At 44.4% G+C, this 17,599-nt stretch overlaps 1 protein-coding gene across 1 annotated transcript in view; it reads left to right on the forward strand.

Moving 5' to 3' along the window:
- LOC149462956 (uncharacterized) overlaps positions 1-17,599 on the forward strand; it is a 64,055-nt gene that overhangs the window by 26,667 nt on the left and 19,789 nt on the right. The window contains exons 7-9 of the mRNA XM_089676113.1: positions 4,130-4,174; positions 11,061-11,102; positions 11,227-11,268. Coding sequence (XP_089532239.1) covers positions 4,130-4,174; positions 11,061-11,102; positions 11,227-11,268 — 129 coding nt within the window. The remainder of the gene's footprint in view (positions 1-4,129; positions 4,175-11,060; positions 11,103-11,226; positions 11,269-17,599) is intronic.

The following is a 17,599-nucleotide window of genomic DNA, read 5'->3' on the forward strand; positions in this document are numbered from 1 at the left end:
TGGTTTCAAGAAGCACTGTCTGATGTGAACCATGCCTCACAGAAAAGAGCTCTCAGAAGACCTATGATCAAGAATTGTTGACTTGCAAGAAGCTGGAAAGGGTTACAAAAGTATCTCCTTGAGCCTTGATGTTCATGTGTCCACGGTAAGACAGACTGTCTACAAATGGAGAAAGTTTAGCACTGTTGCTACTCTCCCTAGGCGTGGTCGTCCTGTAAAAATGACTGCAAGAGCACAGTGCAGAATGCTGCATGAGGTAAAGAAGAATCCCAGAGTGTCAGCTAAAGACCTACAGAAATCTCTGGCACATGCTAACATTTTTGTTGACACATCTACAGTAAGGAAAACATGAAACAAGAATGGAGTACATGGGAGGACACCACGGAGGAAGCCATTGCTGGCCAAAAAGAAGATTGCAGCACGTTTGAAGTTTGCAAAAGAGCACCTGGATGTTCCACAGCACTACTGGCAAAATATACTGTGGACAGATGAAACCAAGATTGAGTTGTTTGGGAAGAACACACAACACTATGTGTGAAGAAAAAAAGGCACAGCACACCGACATCAAAACCTCATCCCCACTGTGAAACATGGCGGAGGGAGCATCATGGTTTGGGGCTGCTTTGCTGCCTCAGGGCTGGACGGATTGTTGTCATTGATGGGAAAATGAATTCCAGTGTTTATCAAGACATTTTGTAGGAAAACGTATGACCATCTGTCCACCAACTGAAGCTCTGCAGAGGATGGGTGATGCAACAGGACAATGACCCAAAGCATACAAGTAATTCAACAAAACAATGGCGGCAACAGCACAGAATACGTCTTCTGGAGTGGCCCAGTCAGAGTCCTGACCTCAACCCCATTGAAATGCTGTGGCATGACCTTAAGAGAGCGATTCACACCAGACATCCCAAGAATATTGCTACACTGAAACAGTTTTGTGAAGAGGAGTGGTCCAAAATGACTCCAGATCGTTGTGCAGGTCTGATCTGCAACTACAGGAAACGTTTGGTTGAGGTTATTGCTGCCAAAGGAGGGTCAACCAGTTATTAAGTCCAAAGGTTCACATACTTTTTCCTCCCTGCACTGTGAATGTTTACATGTTATGTGTAATTAAACCATGGCAACATCTAATGTTTGTGTAGTATTATGTTCAGCAGACTGTGTTCTTCTATTGTTGTGACTTAGATGACGTTCAGAGCACATTTTATGCCCAATTCATGCAAAACTCCACGTAATCCCAAGGGGTTCACATACTTTTTCTTGCAACTGTATACACTGTATATTTATATACTGTATGTTCAAATACGTTTTTTATATATTAAAAAATATATGAAACATATTTTAAAAATGCATTTACAAATTTATGTGTTTGAAAATACATTTAATCTACATTTTTGGAATGCATTTACAAATGAAAAAATATGTTAAAATTACTTTTTATATGTAAAAAAAAAAATCTGAAGAATATGTATTTTTTACAATATATTTTTAAATATATGCCTTTAGAAAATATGTTTAAATTTAAATTTTTTTAAGAATACATGTTAAAATATATTAGGGTAGGCTAATATATTGTAAATATATGTCACATATAATTTGTTTTCTAAATATAGTGGAAATGTATTCCTCTTCCAAGTGGGACTATGTTTCATGGTTTGATGGCCCACTTTTATTTAAAACAATAATTTAAAAAATTCCTCAAAATAAATGGTTGCCTTCTTAGGGGTGTCCACCATTACTATGAAAATGACATTAGCCCCCTGGCTTGCTCTTGCAGCGCTGCTGCTCAGACCTCAAAGTCAAACCTTTTACTGGTCACTTCAACCATTACACAGCACTGCTGTCCTTGCGTACCTCTGTACCTCTTGTAGCTCCCTGCTGCACTCACTGGGCTCATTTTCACCCTGGTCTGGGCAGGGAAACTCCTGTATTCCTGGTAGAGCCCTGAACTATGGCCAGGCCCTAAATTAGAAAGGCTTTGCACACCTGCATACACAGCCTGTTGGTTTCCGGTAAGACCCAGACACAGGATTAGAGGCTTCTCCCTTCCCAAAGCTCTTCAAAGCCTCTGGACTCCAGACCTCAATCCAGGAGTCACAAGACCCAGAAAAGAATAAAAGACCCATTTTCTCCACTCTGAACAGACCAAAAGATTTTATGGAGTCCCTCTGTCTGTGTCTGTGAGAACCCCATGCCATTGTTGTCTATTATACGTCAACCCAATGGCAGGGCACAACACTGCCACTATATACACATATATTTATATATTTGACTTGCACTTTGAATTGACTTTGAATTGGATTAACAAAGTAAAATTAGCTTTACAGGGCTACTTAAACATCCTTCTCCTTTAGGACCAGTCATACCATTGTCCTGAATTGAGGCTGAACCGAGAACGTTTCCATGCTCTGAGCGGATGAAGCAGACAAAATCCCCAGTCTCCTCTATGGGCCATATTCAGTGGGTAGAAGGCTAGCCCCTAGTCCCCTCCAAAAGCCCTTGTCCTGTTTGGGTCTGTCACACCCTCTCACTGGCTGCAATGTTGCAGAATCTCACCCGCCAACACAGCCAGTGAGCAATGCCATAGCAATGAGTGCTCTATTTTTTAGCTATCCTGGTGACAATATCCATCCCGTACACGAGTGGTATATGTAGCGCCCTTCTAGTTAATTGACAGTAGGTTTCGGCAAATGTACTTTTGGCTCCTCTGTAGCCAGGGGAGCAGGTTGATTGCTTTTGGCTGTTCTGGGTTCCACATGTTGCTAGTTTGATTGCTCCTCTCTGAATTCCAGAACTCTCTGGGTGGTTCTGAAATATAGGTGTTGAGTAATCAAATGGGAAGACTGAATATTTATGCTGCCTCAGCCAATCCCCGGTGAGGAGGGTGACCCGGGGGGGAGGGGGGGGGTGAGTATAAATAGTCCAGGGCCTAGAACAGCAGGGTCAATTACCTGGTGGAGAGAGACCCAGCCTGGAGGGGCTGTTTGCCCTCCTGGGCATCCAGAGGGGGAGCTTGCAGGTGGTTCAAAGTGGTCCCAGATAAGAGAGAGCCAGGAGGCCAATTCCTAAGTCTTGAAGAAAAGTCTGATGAGGATCTGTCCAGGAGGTACTGAGTCCATCTGATACTGAAAGGAGGCATCCATGTATACAGGGACACAGTGAGTAAAGGCCTGAGAGAAATCCTGGAAAGACTGTTGCAGTTTTTACCTCTTTTTAGTAAGCGACTGCTCCAGAGTTACATAAAAAAATAATTTCTGCCTGGTTATTGAGTGGAAAGACTGAGAATCTGCTGTGTGCCTGGCTGTCGTGCACCCAATAGGAAATAGAACCTGGGGCAAACAGCTAGACCGGGTCTGCGCTACACATAGAAAGTCACAGGCATTTCATTCTACTTGGGAAATGCCTCCAGCTAGAACAAAGTTAGGCTCTGATTTTTCAATACAACAAATTATATTTATTGAAGATAGACAGCACGCCAACACATTTTGGGGATCTACGTCCCCTCCTTCAGGGTTGAAATGTTTTGATTGGCACCAGTACCAATGTAACTGAACAATCCACAGCTGTTGTATTGTCACTTGTACCAGCAGACAGAGCAGATACATAGTTACATAGTTAGTCTGGCTGAAAAAAGACAAAAGTCCATCCAGTTCAACCATTAAAAAAAAAAAAGTTATAATCCTACACCCACAGTTGATCCAGAGGAAGGCAAAAAAACTCAGCAGAGCACAATCCAATTTGCTCCTTCAGGGAAAACATTCCTTCCTGATCCCCCGAGAGGCAATTGGATATTCCCTGGATCAACTTTCCCTATAAATGTTATATCCAGTTATATTCTGTGTATCCAAGAAAGAATCCAGGACTTTCCTACAGCAATCCACTGAGCTGGCCACAACCAACTCTGGAGGGAGTCTATTCCACATTCTCACAGCTCTCACTATGAAGAAACCTTTCGTATTGTATTCCGTAATGTAGTCTAGATTAGCTGTGGTTTGGAATGGTGTTGGAATAGTACAGTAGGGGCATTCGGTATGACTGGGACTTCTCCATTTATTTAATTTACAATATTCTCTTCAAGTCTTCCTTATATATTTTTTATTTTAATTTTTATTTATTTAATTTGCAGTCAAGGAACTCACTTCACAACTAAAAAAATATAAAGAGGAAACAGGTAAGTCAATGACATGAAATTCAAATCTGTATGGAGGGATTCTTCCCCATAACCACTAACATAGGAAGCATTCTTCCCACTGACCACCAATGTCAGGAGCATTCTTCTCACTGACCCCCAATGTAAGGGACATTCTTCCCACTGATCACCAATGTAAGGGACATTCTTCCCACTGATCACCAATGTAAGGGACATTCTTCTCACTGACCACCAATGTAAGGAGCATTCTTCCCACTGACCCCCAATGTAAGGGACATTCTTCTCACTGACCACCAATGTAAGGGACATTCTTCCCACTGATCACCAATGTAAGGGACATTCTTCTCACTGACCATCAATGTAAGGAGCATTCTTCCCACTGACCCCCAATGTAAGGGACATTCTTCTCACTGACCACCAATGTAAGGGACATTCTTCTCACTGACCCCCAATGTAAGGGACATTCTTCCCACTGACCACCAATGTCAGGAGCATTCTTCTCACTGACCCCCAATGTAAGGGACATTCTTCCCACTGACCACCAATGTCAGGAGCATTCTTCTCACTGACCACCAATGTAAGGGACATTCTTCCCACTGACCTCCAATGTAAGGTACATTCTTCCCACTGATCACCAATGTAAGGGACATTCTTCCCACTGACCACCAATGTAAGGGACATTCTTCTCACTGACCCCCAATGTAAGGGACATTCTTCCCACTGACCCCCAATGTAAGGGACATTCTTCCCACTGACCCCAATGTAAGGGACATTCTTCCCACTGACCCCCAATGTAAGGGACATTCTTCTCACTGACCCCCAATGTAAGGGACATTCTTCTCACTGACCCCCAATGTAGCGGAAGCCAAAATCCTCTCCTGCAGGTTTTCTGGGCAACATAAGCCGGGAGCTTTCCATGTTTTCAGCCAATCTATAAACTTCCCTGGCAGGCTGTATCTGCCAAGTAGCAACCATGGATACTCGTGATTCACTCGATTAAAAGCCTTCGCTTGATCCAATGCGAGCAAGTACTTTCTCCATGCAGCATCCCTGCATTGCTCCAAAGCCTGCCAGACAGCCTAAACTGCTGAAAATGTACAATCATTGAGGGGTCTTTACCCATGTTCTTTACACAGTGGTTTGCCTCATGGAGGGAGCGAACCCCCTTCGAGACAGCTGCTAAAATCCTTTGCTAAAAAGGGAGCCAGAATGGACTTAAAACACTTGTAGAATTCAGCTGTCAATCCATCTGGTCCATGTGATTTTTTTGATAGTCAGCTTCTTTATAACACAAACTACCTCATCTGCTGAAATTGGTTTTGTCAGATCCATCAAAAGCAATGCACCATTTCCCAATCCTGGAGTAGAATCCAGAAAGCTTTCCATCCTGTCCTAAGTACCTTTCTTCCCAGAAGGTCTGCATGATATGACCCAAAGATCTCCATGCTCCCTGATCTGGGCTTTACCAGGGAACCTGTACCGTCTTTCTAGCCTATGGCCATCTTAACTGCTATGCCTTGCTTATAGTTCTGGTAAGGATCAGGCGAGTGATATTTCCCATAATCCCTCTCCAGAACCAAGGAGGCATGCTGGTCATATTGACACTTAAGAAGCTTCACCTCAGAGATCTCCCCTGGATCTCCTCCATACGAGACAAGACGATCAAGCTTCCTCCGCAAATGCTGGTAGGCAATATACATACCAAGCTGCTTCTTCTTACTTATGGCCTTGAAAAGTCCAATCGCCCTTTGTTTCACAAGCTCCCACCACTCTGACTTAGTGCTGCAAAAGTCCAGAATAGAAACCTGTGCCTGAAAAAAATCTTCAAAGGATTGTCTTACCTCTACATCTTCCAGGAGAGCCTAATTCAGTTTCCAGAGACCCCTTCCCCTGGGTGGAGTGTCCGAGGCATTCAGAGTCACAGACAGCATACAGTGGTCAGAGAACTCCACCGCCTTCAACTCAGGAACCGAGAATTCTGAGTTCTCCTTTAAAAAAAAATGTATCTATCCTACTCTGACTATTCCCTCTCTGAAATGTGAACCCCGTGCTGCCAGGGCAGTGCTTTATATGCACATCTACCAGGCCTGCCTGTCTAACCAAATCTCTGAGAAAATCGCTATCATAACCCAGCCTGTCTATGGAGCCTCTCCTGTCTTCAGGCCTAATTATGGTGCTAAGGTCACCTCCAAAGACAACCTGCTGGGACATAAAAAGGAAGGGCTTGATCTCTGTGAGGAAGTAGTTCCTGTCCCATTTTGACTGCAGTCCATAGATATTGATCAGGCGCAGGTCCTGCCCCCCAACAGATATGTTTAAGACCATGCATCTCCCCATTTCTACCTCAATTACCCGCCGGCATGTTACCAAACAGGCTTTAAAAAGCACCATAACTCTGCTGCAAGGTTCAGCCGCAAGAGACCAAAAGGAGGGACCACATCTCCACTGCCTTTTTGCTAGATGGACATTGGTCAATGTATTGAGCCAGGTCTCTTCAAAAAATATAATCTCAGCATCAAACTTGCTGAGCAAAAATAAGGCCATATCACGAGCTCTTGCAGATTTGATGCTGGCGACATTAATGGTCGCCACCTTTAACAGAGAGGGAACTACCATCAGGATGATTGGGGTAGTCGTTTTTTAACCTCTACCACACCCTCATCACCTGAAACAGCTCTCCTCAGACTTCTGTACTTCTCATCCTCTTCTTCCTATTCTTTTTCCTTAATCCTCTCCCACCCATCATCAGCACAATACCCTTCAAGAGGAATTGAGACACGGACATGGCCACCTGTCCCTCAGCCCCATCAGCTCCACCCCCATTCAGCATCCCCACATTCTCCTGGCCATGTTTGTGTTGTCGAGAATGAGGAACTGAGGGTTGAGCTAAACCACCCCCCAGCTGCTTAGAAATAGGAACCACCACAGAAAGGACCGACTCATGGACCACATTACTAAGGAAAACAGAATCTGGCACAACAGATGGGACAGACACATGAGGGGCAACAACAGTTTCCTCCCTCGCTTCAGCTGCCTCATCCTCTTTATCCAGCCTCTACCGCTCAGCCTCCAGTCAGCCTCTGGGCTCTGACTATACGGATGACCTAGCTGCTTGCACATCTTGCACCGAATGTGGGTGCATCCTTTGGCCAAATGGCCTCAATCCTGGCACAGTGAGCATTTCTTGATGGTGCAGGATGATGGCTGTAACCAATCACAGTGATCACATGCCAGTTGTACACAATGGCTTTCATTCATAGCCATTCATTGTGTGCTATTGTGTTCTCTAGGATTGGTCACAGTGATTACCTGTAACAGGGCCAATCACAGCTGACCTGTACCATGTGATAACTATAGGCAATAACAGCTATCACAATTGAATGGATGCCATTCATAAAAATATTTGCTTGCAGCAGGGGTGTAAACTTATTTCATTTTGGGATGCATCAGCATTATGGTTGCCCTCAAAGGGCCGCTTGTATCTGTAAGACTATAGAAATGTATCCAGGGCTTTTTTCTCAAAGAATAGAGGCAGGAACTCAACCACGCCCTTACTCCCTCCCCCCCTTAACCACATTGAACGGTGGATGTGGCCAAATTGCAGTTTTAGGATCTTAAAGGGGCAATAAATACCAGGAGTGTGTTAGGTGCGAAGTTCAGGGATGTGCTATGTGGAGATTGCAGGGTTCAGGGGTACGCCATGTACAGAGTGCAGTTTCAGCGGTTCCCTATGCGGAGATTGCAGGGTTCAGGGGTACGCCATGTACAGAGTGCAGTTTCAGCGGTTCCCTATGCGGAGATTGCAGGGTTCAGGGGTACGCCATGTACAGAGTGCAGTTTCAGCGGTTCCCTATGCGCAGATTGCAGGGTTCAGGGGTACGCTATGTACAGAGTGCAGTTTCAGCGGTTCCTTATGCGGAGATTGCAGGGTTCAGGGGTACGCCATGTACAGAGTGCAGTTTCAGCGGTTCCCTATGCGCAGATTGCAGGGTTCAGGGGTACGCTATGTACAGAGTGCAGTTTCAGCGGTTCCTTATGCGGAGATTGCAGGGTTCAGGGGTACGCCATGTACAGAGTGCAGTTTCAGCGGTTCCCTATGCGGAGATTGCAGGGTTCAGGGGTACGCCATGTACAGAGTGCAGTTTCAGGGGTTCCCTATGTGCAGAGTGCAGGGTCTAGAGGTGTGATAAGCCAGAGTGCAGGGTTCAGCTCTATTTCAAACTTCATACACTGAGAACCCCTCACCACCCCAGGGAGAAAGAAGAGATTCATGTTCACAGCTCCGGACATCCCCAGGAACAAGAGTCAGGCTTTGCATACACCATCAAGCAGCCCGCAGCCTCTCTCAGATCCCACCTGCTCCCCATGCTGCGTGCGTCCCTTCTTCCATCCCTTCTTTTGGGGGGGCCCTTGAAAAATGATGCTGCCCCCCTGAAAAATGCCGCCCTAGGCAAATGCTTTGTTTGCAATGTGATAAATATGCCCCTGGCCCCAGCAACAATAGATCACCCAGCAACCAGCATCAATATACCTTCCATTAGCCAACAAAGACCCCTTCCTCAACAGTAGATCCCTCCCAGCAATAACAGATCCTCCAAGCACCCCTCGGCACCCCTTGCCATTACATGCATTCAGTACTGGAGGTGCAGGAACTACGTTCCCCCAAGTTCTTTCTGAAACAAAAGCCCTGGAAAAGATTATTAATCACTGATCTTTTTTGAACACGGTGCTTGGGAATCCTGCTGACTTGCTGCATGGACGTGTTGTAATTATTTTGATTAAGTTTATGTATTGATCATTCATCATAAAAATTGTTGATGTTTCTTTATTTATGATGTTCACATTGATATTACCTATTTTAAGAGCAGTGCCCGTCTTTCACTGTTGACTTTTATTTTTAGTGTTTTACGCTGAAGCGGCAGCTTCTCTCAACTATTCTGTAGATTTTTTGGTTGCCATCCTTTTAACACAATTTTTTCTGTTTACATAGCACTTATTTTTTTCTTTTCTATAGCAAAAAAAAAAAAAAAAAAAACCTCAGTGGTGCAAAAATACCATCAAAAGAAAGCTCCACCAGTTGCAAAAAAAAAATGTCATATGAGTACGGTGTTGCATGACTGAGTAATTGTCACTCAAAGTTCGAATGTTGGCCTGGGCAGGAAGGGGGGGGGTGTCCGGTATTGAAAGGGTTAATTCTGACCATAATAGAATTGTGGGTAAGATCTAAAGCGTTAGAGATTGTAGAGGATAATGGTGGATCAATAGATGAAGACAAGGATGTGTTGGAAAGTTTGGGGGGTCAGTGAGTTCTGTGTGTCATGGAGAAAGGAGTTCCAAAGGAGGGGTGGGGGGATGGGAAAATTACAAGGAATATGCCATGACTTCCATGACTTTGTCTTTCTTTTTTCATATTATTAACCCCTGAGGATTCCCCCCTTCCTGAGCAGGCCATTTTTTTGCGATACGGCACTGCGTTACTTTAACTGACAATTGCGCGCTCATGCAGCGCTGCATCCAAATGTCCTTTTTAAATTGAGCTTTTTTTCGGTGGCAGGAAGGGATAATCGCTCCTCCAGTGAAAGGCTGTGAGCAGCCGCGGCAGGATGCCACTGATCAGCATTGCAATACGCAGCACAGCTTTAGCCGCCTGGGCCCAAAATTAAAAAAAAAATGTCCCTCTCTGCTCCTCGCCTCCTGGGCCCCTCTAGTGACTGCGGGGGAGCATTCTGACACTGGGGGGGAACTGACTAACTGCAACTGACATCCCCAGTGACACAGTGCTATAAAAAGCCCTGACACTGTACTAATGGCACTGGGCAGGAAGGGGTGATCAAAGGGTTAACTGTGTGCTGTGTTTTACTAAGGAGACATGCTGCTATGTATTTCTCTGCTGTGCAGAGCAATATACAGCAGCATGTCCTTGCTGGCAGGAGAGAGATCTATGTTGTTTACAGACATACCTCTCCCCTGTCAGTGATACTTGACGATACTTGGTTGCCAGTGGGGAATCTCTGGCCCGGACCTGGTGATCAACATCTTTAGCTGTCAATGGTGGCATGGGTGGGGGTGGTGCGCCCCCTATCCGGAAATGCCCTTCCGCCCTGTAGCAGTAGTTCTGCTATGAGGCGGTCGGGAAGCGGTTAACCAATAAAATACATGTTTTAATATATTTTACAATTGCATAGAATGTACAGTAGATGGAGCTCTCTGCTTCTCTTTACATGTTTTTTCAGGCTCTCATTATCTGTTTTGCTGGGAAAAAAAACCTTATTGAATACAGAGTTCAATAGCTCAAGCTTAAGTATACAGTTAGAGAATTGACGTTTCCTTCCGATGGCACTTTTTGAATCATGTTTTATGTCTTAAAGAGGGTCGTGTCCTGGGTGTTCTGAGAAGTCAAATATTTTCTGCGTAGTTTGATCTTCCTGTCTGTGGAACATAGTATAACATGTGCAGCACAGCGGCTAAATGGTTGGCACTCCCACCTGGCAGTACTGGGGTTGTTGGATCAAATCCCAACCATGGCACCACCTGCCTGGAGTTTGCATGTTCTCTCTGTGCCTGTGTGGGTTTCCTCCCACACTCTAAAGACATGCTGGTAGGTGATTTGACGCCTGTTTAAAGTGACCCTAGTATGTGTATGAATGTGAGTTAGGGACTTTACATATATATATAGATATTGTACACTCCTCGGGGGCGGGGACTGATGTGAATGTACAGTATATATGTAAAGCACTGCATAATTCGATGATGCTATATAAGTACCTGAAATAAATCAAATTAGTTGATTCTACAAGCTATACTCCTCCAGGAGCAGTGTTGTTTTTTTTTTTACTCCAGTGTGCGTGGAGCCTAATATTTATTTCTTTATTTTGTTATAATTGTATTATGTTATTTTATTTTTTAGATTCCGGGCTGAAAAGGGATGTGTCTGCTCTGCAGGAGTCTGGTAACTATAATATATCTATAAAAAATATATGTAAAGCAAAAGAAGGGACTTTATGGGACGTTTAGTCCTGGAGCTGTCGTTACAAAGTTCAGTCACTTCAGCTTTGTGTTTTTTTTCTTTCTAGTTGCCGACATAACGGGAGACCTGAAGAAGATTCAAAAGAATGGTGAACATTCCTGATTATTCAGCATTCCTTTATTTTTATAAAACAGAATCCCTGGAAGTGAAAGCTAGCTCCGCCCTCCCACTCACTCCCTGGTCTATCACAGAGCTGATGCTATGCAAGCTCTAAAATCAAGTACCAAGAGATCCCACCATGAACCTTTATTTATGGAATCCCACCATGGACCTTTATTTATGGGGTCCCACCATGGACCTTTATTTATGGGGTCCCACCATGGATCTTTATTCATGGAGTCCAACAAAGGACTTTTATTTATGAGGTCCTACCGTGGACCTTTATTTATGGGATCCCACCATGGACATTTAAATATGGGGTCCAGCCATGGATCTTTATTTATGAGGTCCACCATGGACCTTTATTTATGGGATCCCGCCATGGACCTTTACTTATGGGTTCCCACCATGAACCTTTGTTTATAGGGTCCCTCTATGAACCTGTATTTAAAGTATTCCATCATGAACCTTTATTTATAGGGTTCCACCATGAACCTTTATTCATGGGGTCACATCACACTATGGACCTTTATTTATTGGATCCAACCAACAACCTTTATTTATGAGGTCTTGCTATGAACCTTTATTTATGGGGTCCCATCATGGACCTTTATGGGGTCCCACCATAAACATTTATTTATACGCTCCCACTATGAACCTGTATTTAAAGTGTTCCATCATGGACTTTTATTTATAGGGTTCCACCATGAACCTTTATTCATGGGGTCATGTCACACCATGGACCTTTATTTATTGGATCCAACTAAGAAACTTTATTTATGTGGTCTTGCTATGAACCTTTATTTATGGGGTCCCACCATGAACCTTTATTTATAGGCTCCCACTATGAACCTGTATTTAAAGTGTTCCATCATGGACTTTTATTTATAGGGATCCACCAGGAACCTTTATTCATGGGGTCACATCACACCATGGACCTTTATTTATTGGATCCAACCAAGAACCTTTATTTATGGGGTCTTGCTATGAATCTGTATTTATGGGGTCCCACCAAAGACCTTTAATTATAAGGTACCATCATGAACCTCAATTGCAGGTGTCTCAACATGGACCTTTAAGAGGGAATGAATCTTTATTTATGGGGACCAAGAACCTTTATCCATGGGGTAACACCATTGACCTTTATTTATGATGTCCCACCATGAACTTTGATTTATGGGGTTCCATTGTGGGCCTTTATTTATGGGATCTATCAATGAAATGTTATTTATGGGATTCCACCATGGGACCTTTATTTATAGGGTTCCATCATGAACCTTTATTCATGGGAGTCACACTAAGGACCTTTAATTATAGGGTCCCACCATGAACCTTTATTCATGGGGTCACACCATGGACCTTAGTGTCCCACCATGAACCTTTATTCATGGGGTCGCACCATGGACCTTTATTTATAGGGTCCCACCATGAGCCTTTATTCATGGGAGTCACACCAAGGACCTTTATTTATAGGGTCCCACCATGAGCCTTTATTCATGGGGTCAAACCATGGACCTTAGGGTCCCACCGTGAACTTGTATTCATGGGGTCACACCATGGACCTTTATTTATAGGGTTCCACCAGGAACCTTATTCATGGGGTCACACCATGGTCCTTTATTTATAAGGTCCGGACATGCACCTTTATTTATCCTGGATAAAATCCACAGTGCGAATATTTGAGTTGTACTTTTTCTTCTCTGTGTGTTGACTTCCTCTGGGGTTGGTTCAGATGTCACTGTCTGTGGTGGCCAGGACAAAAGATCAGGTAGGTGCCTTCACCTGCCAATGCTTGTTACCTGTATGCAGCTTTACATTCACCATGCCTGACACATTCACTGTCCACAACTACAACTAGGGAAGCATACACCATGCAGACACCAGGTTACCTATATTCTCAGTTACACCAAACACAAATACAATGTCATTTTCTGGATATTGCTATTTCTATAGGGGAAAAGACTATAATGTATCCTAATTCAGAGTATTATTTGACCATGCTGTGGATTTCACTGGAAATACAGATCTAGCTACGTGTCCCTTGGTAGCCAGGAAGGCCTAATTCAGAAACAAATAATGCAGCATGTGAGATCAGACATAGATACTTAGAAGTGTATGCTGAGACTGTCTCCATTTATTGGGTGAGTGACATGAGAATTTATAATAGAAAAGAGGAAAGTCTATGCTGGATGATAATTTTTGGAGACTTCTGGATTTTCCAAAATTTTACGTTTTACTCTTCTGACTCAGTGCCCCATGATTTGGCTTAGTTTCAGAAGGTATCTTACAATTATCATAAAACCATCAGCAATTTTTCTGGCTGCTCAAGGAAGTGTCTGACTGGGTAGCTCTCAGGCACTTGGGCAAGGATGTCAGTAGGAACATAAGGGACACTTGTGGTGGAGGAACACAAGGGACACTTGTGATGGAGGAACACAAGGGACACTTGTGGTGGAGGAACACAAGGGACGCTTGTGGTGGAGCAGGTCGGGTTCAGCAGTAGGCAGTCCAGCGAAGCCCATCGTGGATGAAAGTAGTACAGGATCAGGCTGGTGGGGAGAAACTGGAGAAACATTATCAGTATCCAAAGCCAAGATCATACACAATGGTCAAGAGGATGGATACAGCAGATTAGCCAGGAGTAGGTCTGGTGCTACCACAAGGCAAACTAGGCAGCCGCCTAGGGTGCACTGCTGCCTAGGGCGCAGCCAGGACCAGGACCACCAGTAGGGCAGTACAGCTGGCCCTGCTGTAACATTAATTATATTTTCTCTGGGCTCCATCAGTTTACTAGAAGGGCCCAGGAGGCAAAGAGCAGAGAGCGACTCTTTTTTTAATTTTGGACCCAGGCAGCTAAAGCTGTGCTGCGTTTTGCAATGCTGATCAGTGGCAGCCAGCCGTGGATGATCACAGCCTTTCACTGGAGGAGTGGCTCTTTCACTGGCGAAGTGATTATCCCTTCCTCCACTGAAGAGGGCAGAAGGCGAAGCTGTAGCCCGGTGTTGGGAGGTGATTCACTGGAGGAGTGGCTCTTTCACTGGTGAAGTCATTATTATTTCCTCCATTGAAGAGGGTGGAAGGCGAAGCTGTAGCCCAGCGGTGGGAGGTGATTCAATGGAGAGGTGGCGGAGGGCACAGGCAGCAATGGGAACCCGATGCACAGGCAAGCTCACAATTTCTGTTTTCTAATGCACAGACAAAGATACAGCCATACTCTGTATACAGACAGACATACAGCATCTTCTGTACTTTGTGATTGTCATCACAGTGAGATGCTTCATGTTATTTACACTTGTGTTTGAGGGACATTAAAAATGTGCGGTTGAGCCACACTTTTACCATTTACCAACCACTTCCCACTATAGTGGCACTACCACTATGGTATGTGCCCAGTATCACTTCCTCCCAGCTCCCCAGTTAGTATCAACCCGGAGCTAACATTGGCAAGGAGGTGAGAAAGCATCAAGCACAATTTCTTTTTTTTTTTTTTGGGGGGGGGGGGTGCAAGTAGTTGGTCCTGCCTAGGGCGCAAAATAGTCTAGCACCAGCCACGGTCAGGAGTCAGTCCAGGGTCATACACAAATGATGAAGAGAATCAGAGTCCTTAGACAAGCCAAGGTCAGAATCAGAGATTAAGCATTGGGCCAGAAGCAAGCCGAGTGGATAACAGGAAAGCTGGGTAAACAGAGGATACATGGGAGCAAGGAACACAGGCAAGCTAAAGGTCATCAAGCAACCTTCTGTCACTGTCTTCTTCTTTCAGTGGGGTGTTTGGCACCAGTTCTATAAATTGGACATGTGTGTTGGCTAGATGCAGCGTGGTGTGGTTTGCCATGAACGTTGTATTGAAACGGTAGGTCAACAGCACAGAGGCCCAGCAGGGAGCTCACCCATCCGGTGCCACTTACAACTATGCAACAAACTACTATCAGGGGACAGAAGACTCAGGAACGCTGACAGGGTCTGCCACGAGGAGCGAAGTGCAGCCTGGATGGTCTGACTCAAATGGGAGGCTTCCTGAAGAGGTAGACGGGGGAACCTGTCCCAAACCTGTCCACTCACATAAGGCACACCAAACCCAGGTGTCAAAGTCTTAAATATACTCTACTTGACCCACCAGTGCCACATTGGGCATGTGCATCCAACTGGATAGCTGCCTGAGTGACTGAGGAATAGAGAATCACAGCTTCTCAATATTTTCTCCCATCTTTATTGCAGTGGTGGACCTGTAGTGGGGAATATAGAAGGAACCTGCCTACAAGTGCACACATGCACTGGCTCACCAACACATGCAGGATACTGGTGGAGAAACCTTGCTAATTTATTGGTGCTTCTCTTCCAGATGGTGTTCTGACCCCATCTTACACAATGAATATGCACATCCTATGAATTATTGTTGATTGTGGTGATCTGATTTGTCAAAGGGAAAGGTATGCTGAGTGGCATAGTAACTGGAACATGTGCCCTGAGAAATCCAGGGTTACTGGTGCATTGTTGGAGATATCCATGTTGTTAAAGAAATCTCCATGGCAGTACATACACATGGCATGATTACTAGTGGATACTTTTTTTTTTTTATCCAGAACAACATACTCAAGGAGGTGCTAGGAACTTTTAGACTTCCATGTGTGATCAGATGAAGAAAAACTTCAAACAAACTCAATATCCCTGTTGAGGTGGCTCCCACACTGCAAGCTTTTCTTTATGGGCACCCAAGAGTAGATCAAATTATAGAAATACAAAAAGGAGCACCAGACCAAAACCGGGTGAAAGAGTCCAGGATCATTTTAATTGGTGATAAACAAAAAGTCATACAAAAACAGTCAGCGTGTTTTGAGGGTAGTACCACTCCCCCTTCATCAGGGCTCAGCACTGGATAAAACTTGGATTACCTGCCAAGAACATAATGTCAGAGGTCAGAGAGGTCATACCAGGTTGAGGTGTCCTCATTGCTGTGATTCTGCTCACCGGACACCAGCACTCCCATTCCATGATTCCATGATCTTCCATTGCCCTAGTAGTCCCTGTGCTCGGACAGGAATTGTGCAAGAGACCACTCTCATCATCAAAAGATCCTCATACAGGTACGTGACATAGACTCAGAGAAAACAGTGACCTCACAGATCTATATTACAACCAGTATTAAACTCTCCCTATGGAGTAACAACTTCACAGCAGTTGCTGAACTGCATCCAGTTTTGGTCTACTGCTATTTTCTTCATTTCTATAATTTTTTTCTATCCGGGTTGCTTCTGCTATGGTGACAAGGTTTAATGGAGTAACTAATTCCACCCCGTATGATCATTACAGTCAGCAGAGCATTGTGGAAGCTGGTATAGGACGACCATATGGCTTGCCACTTGACCTACTGACGAGCAGACCCTTAGATGGTCCCTGAGAGGGGGCGAGGTGAGACCTATCAACACTGCTTTGCCCCTACTTTTAGGGATCTATGTATAAAATTATTCACAGGTACAAAAAATGATATGGTCACTATATGGATCATTGGTTGTATAGGAGATCCTATGTTATCATGAGTTACTGCATGCTACATTGGTTGAGACTGGGCAGAACCTTGAATGTGCATATTCAATGTGCCACTTATAACACTGACACCCCATAATAGAAGGTCCAAGATGTGCAATATTGAGAATGGGGGAGATGTACAGCTTAATATTTTCCATGGATTCTGTGGATTCTCCTGGGCTATTACTCTGAATAAGGACACATTGTAGTCATTTTCCTCTAGAGCAGGGATCTCCAAGCTTTCTAAACAAAGGGCCAGTTTACTGTTCTTCAAACGTAAAGGGGGCTGGACTGTGAGCATTTGGAGTAGGAAAGGTCCTGATGTCAGTGGCAATAAACAAGGTGTGTTTGATGTCATTGGGAGGAATTGTACCTCATAATTGGTGCCATTGTGCCCCATTGTTGGTGTCATTGGAAGGAATGGTGCCCCATTGTTGGTGGCATTGGGAGGAATTGTGCCTTTTCGTTGGTGTCAGTGGGAGGAATTATGTCCCATTATTGGTATTAATGGATGGAAATAGTGCCCCAAGTGCCGGACAAAAGCATGAAAAGGGCCACATTTGGCCCCCCCGGTCACAGTTTTGAGACCACTGTTCTAGAGGTATAATATTCATAAAGTTACAATATGATTGTGTTTGGTATACTCATTATTCAGCTTCACCTTTTTCCAGCATTGTTTTGGGTTTGTGATCCCAGAACTGCCTTCGTTGGGGTAGGTTTACTAAAACTGGTGCACAGAGAATCTGGAGCAGCAGTTCAGGGTACCCAATCAGCTTCTAACTTCAGCTTGCTCA

Source organism: Staurois parvus, unplaced genomic scaffold (genome assembly GCF_062004578.1).
Source record: "Staurois parvus isolate SC_StPar_1 unplaced genomic scaffold, SC_StPar_1.0 ptg000164l, whole genome shotgun sequence".
NCBI classification, from domain to species: Eukaryota; Metazoa; Chordata; class Amphibia; order Anura; family Ranidae; genus Staurois; species Staurois parvus.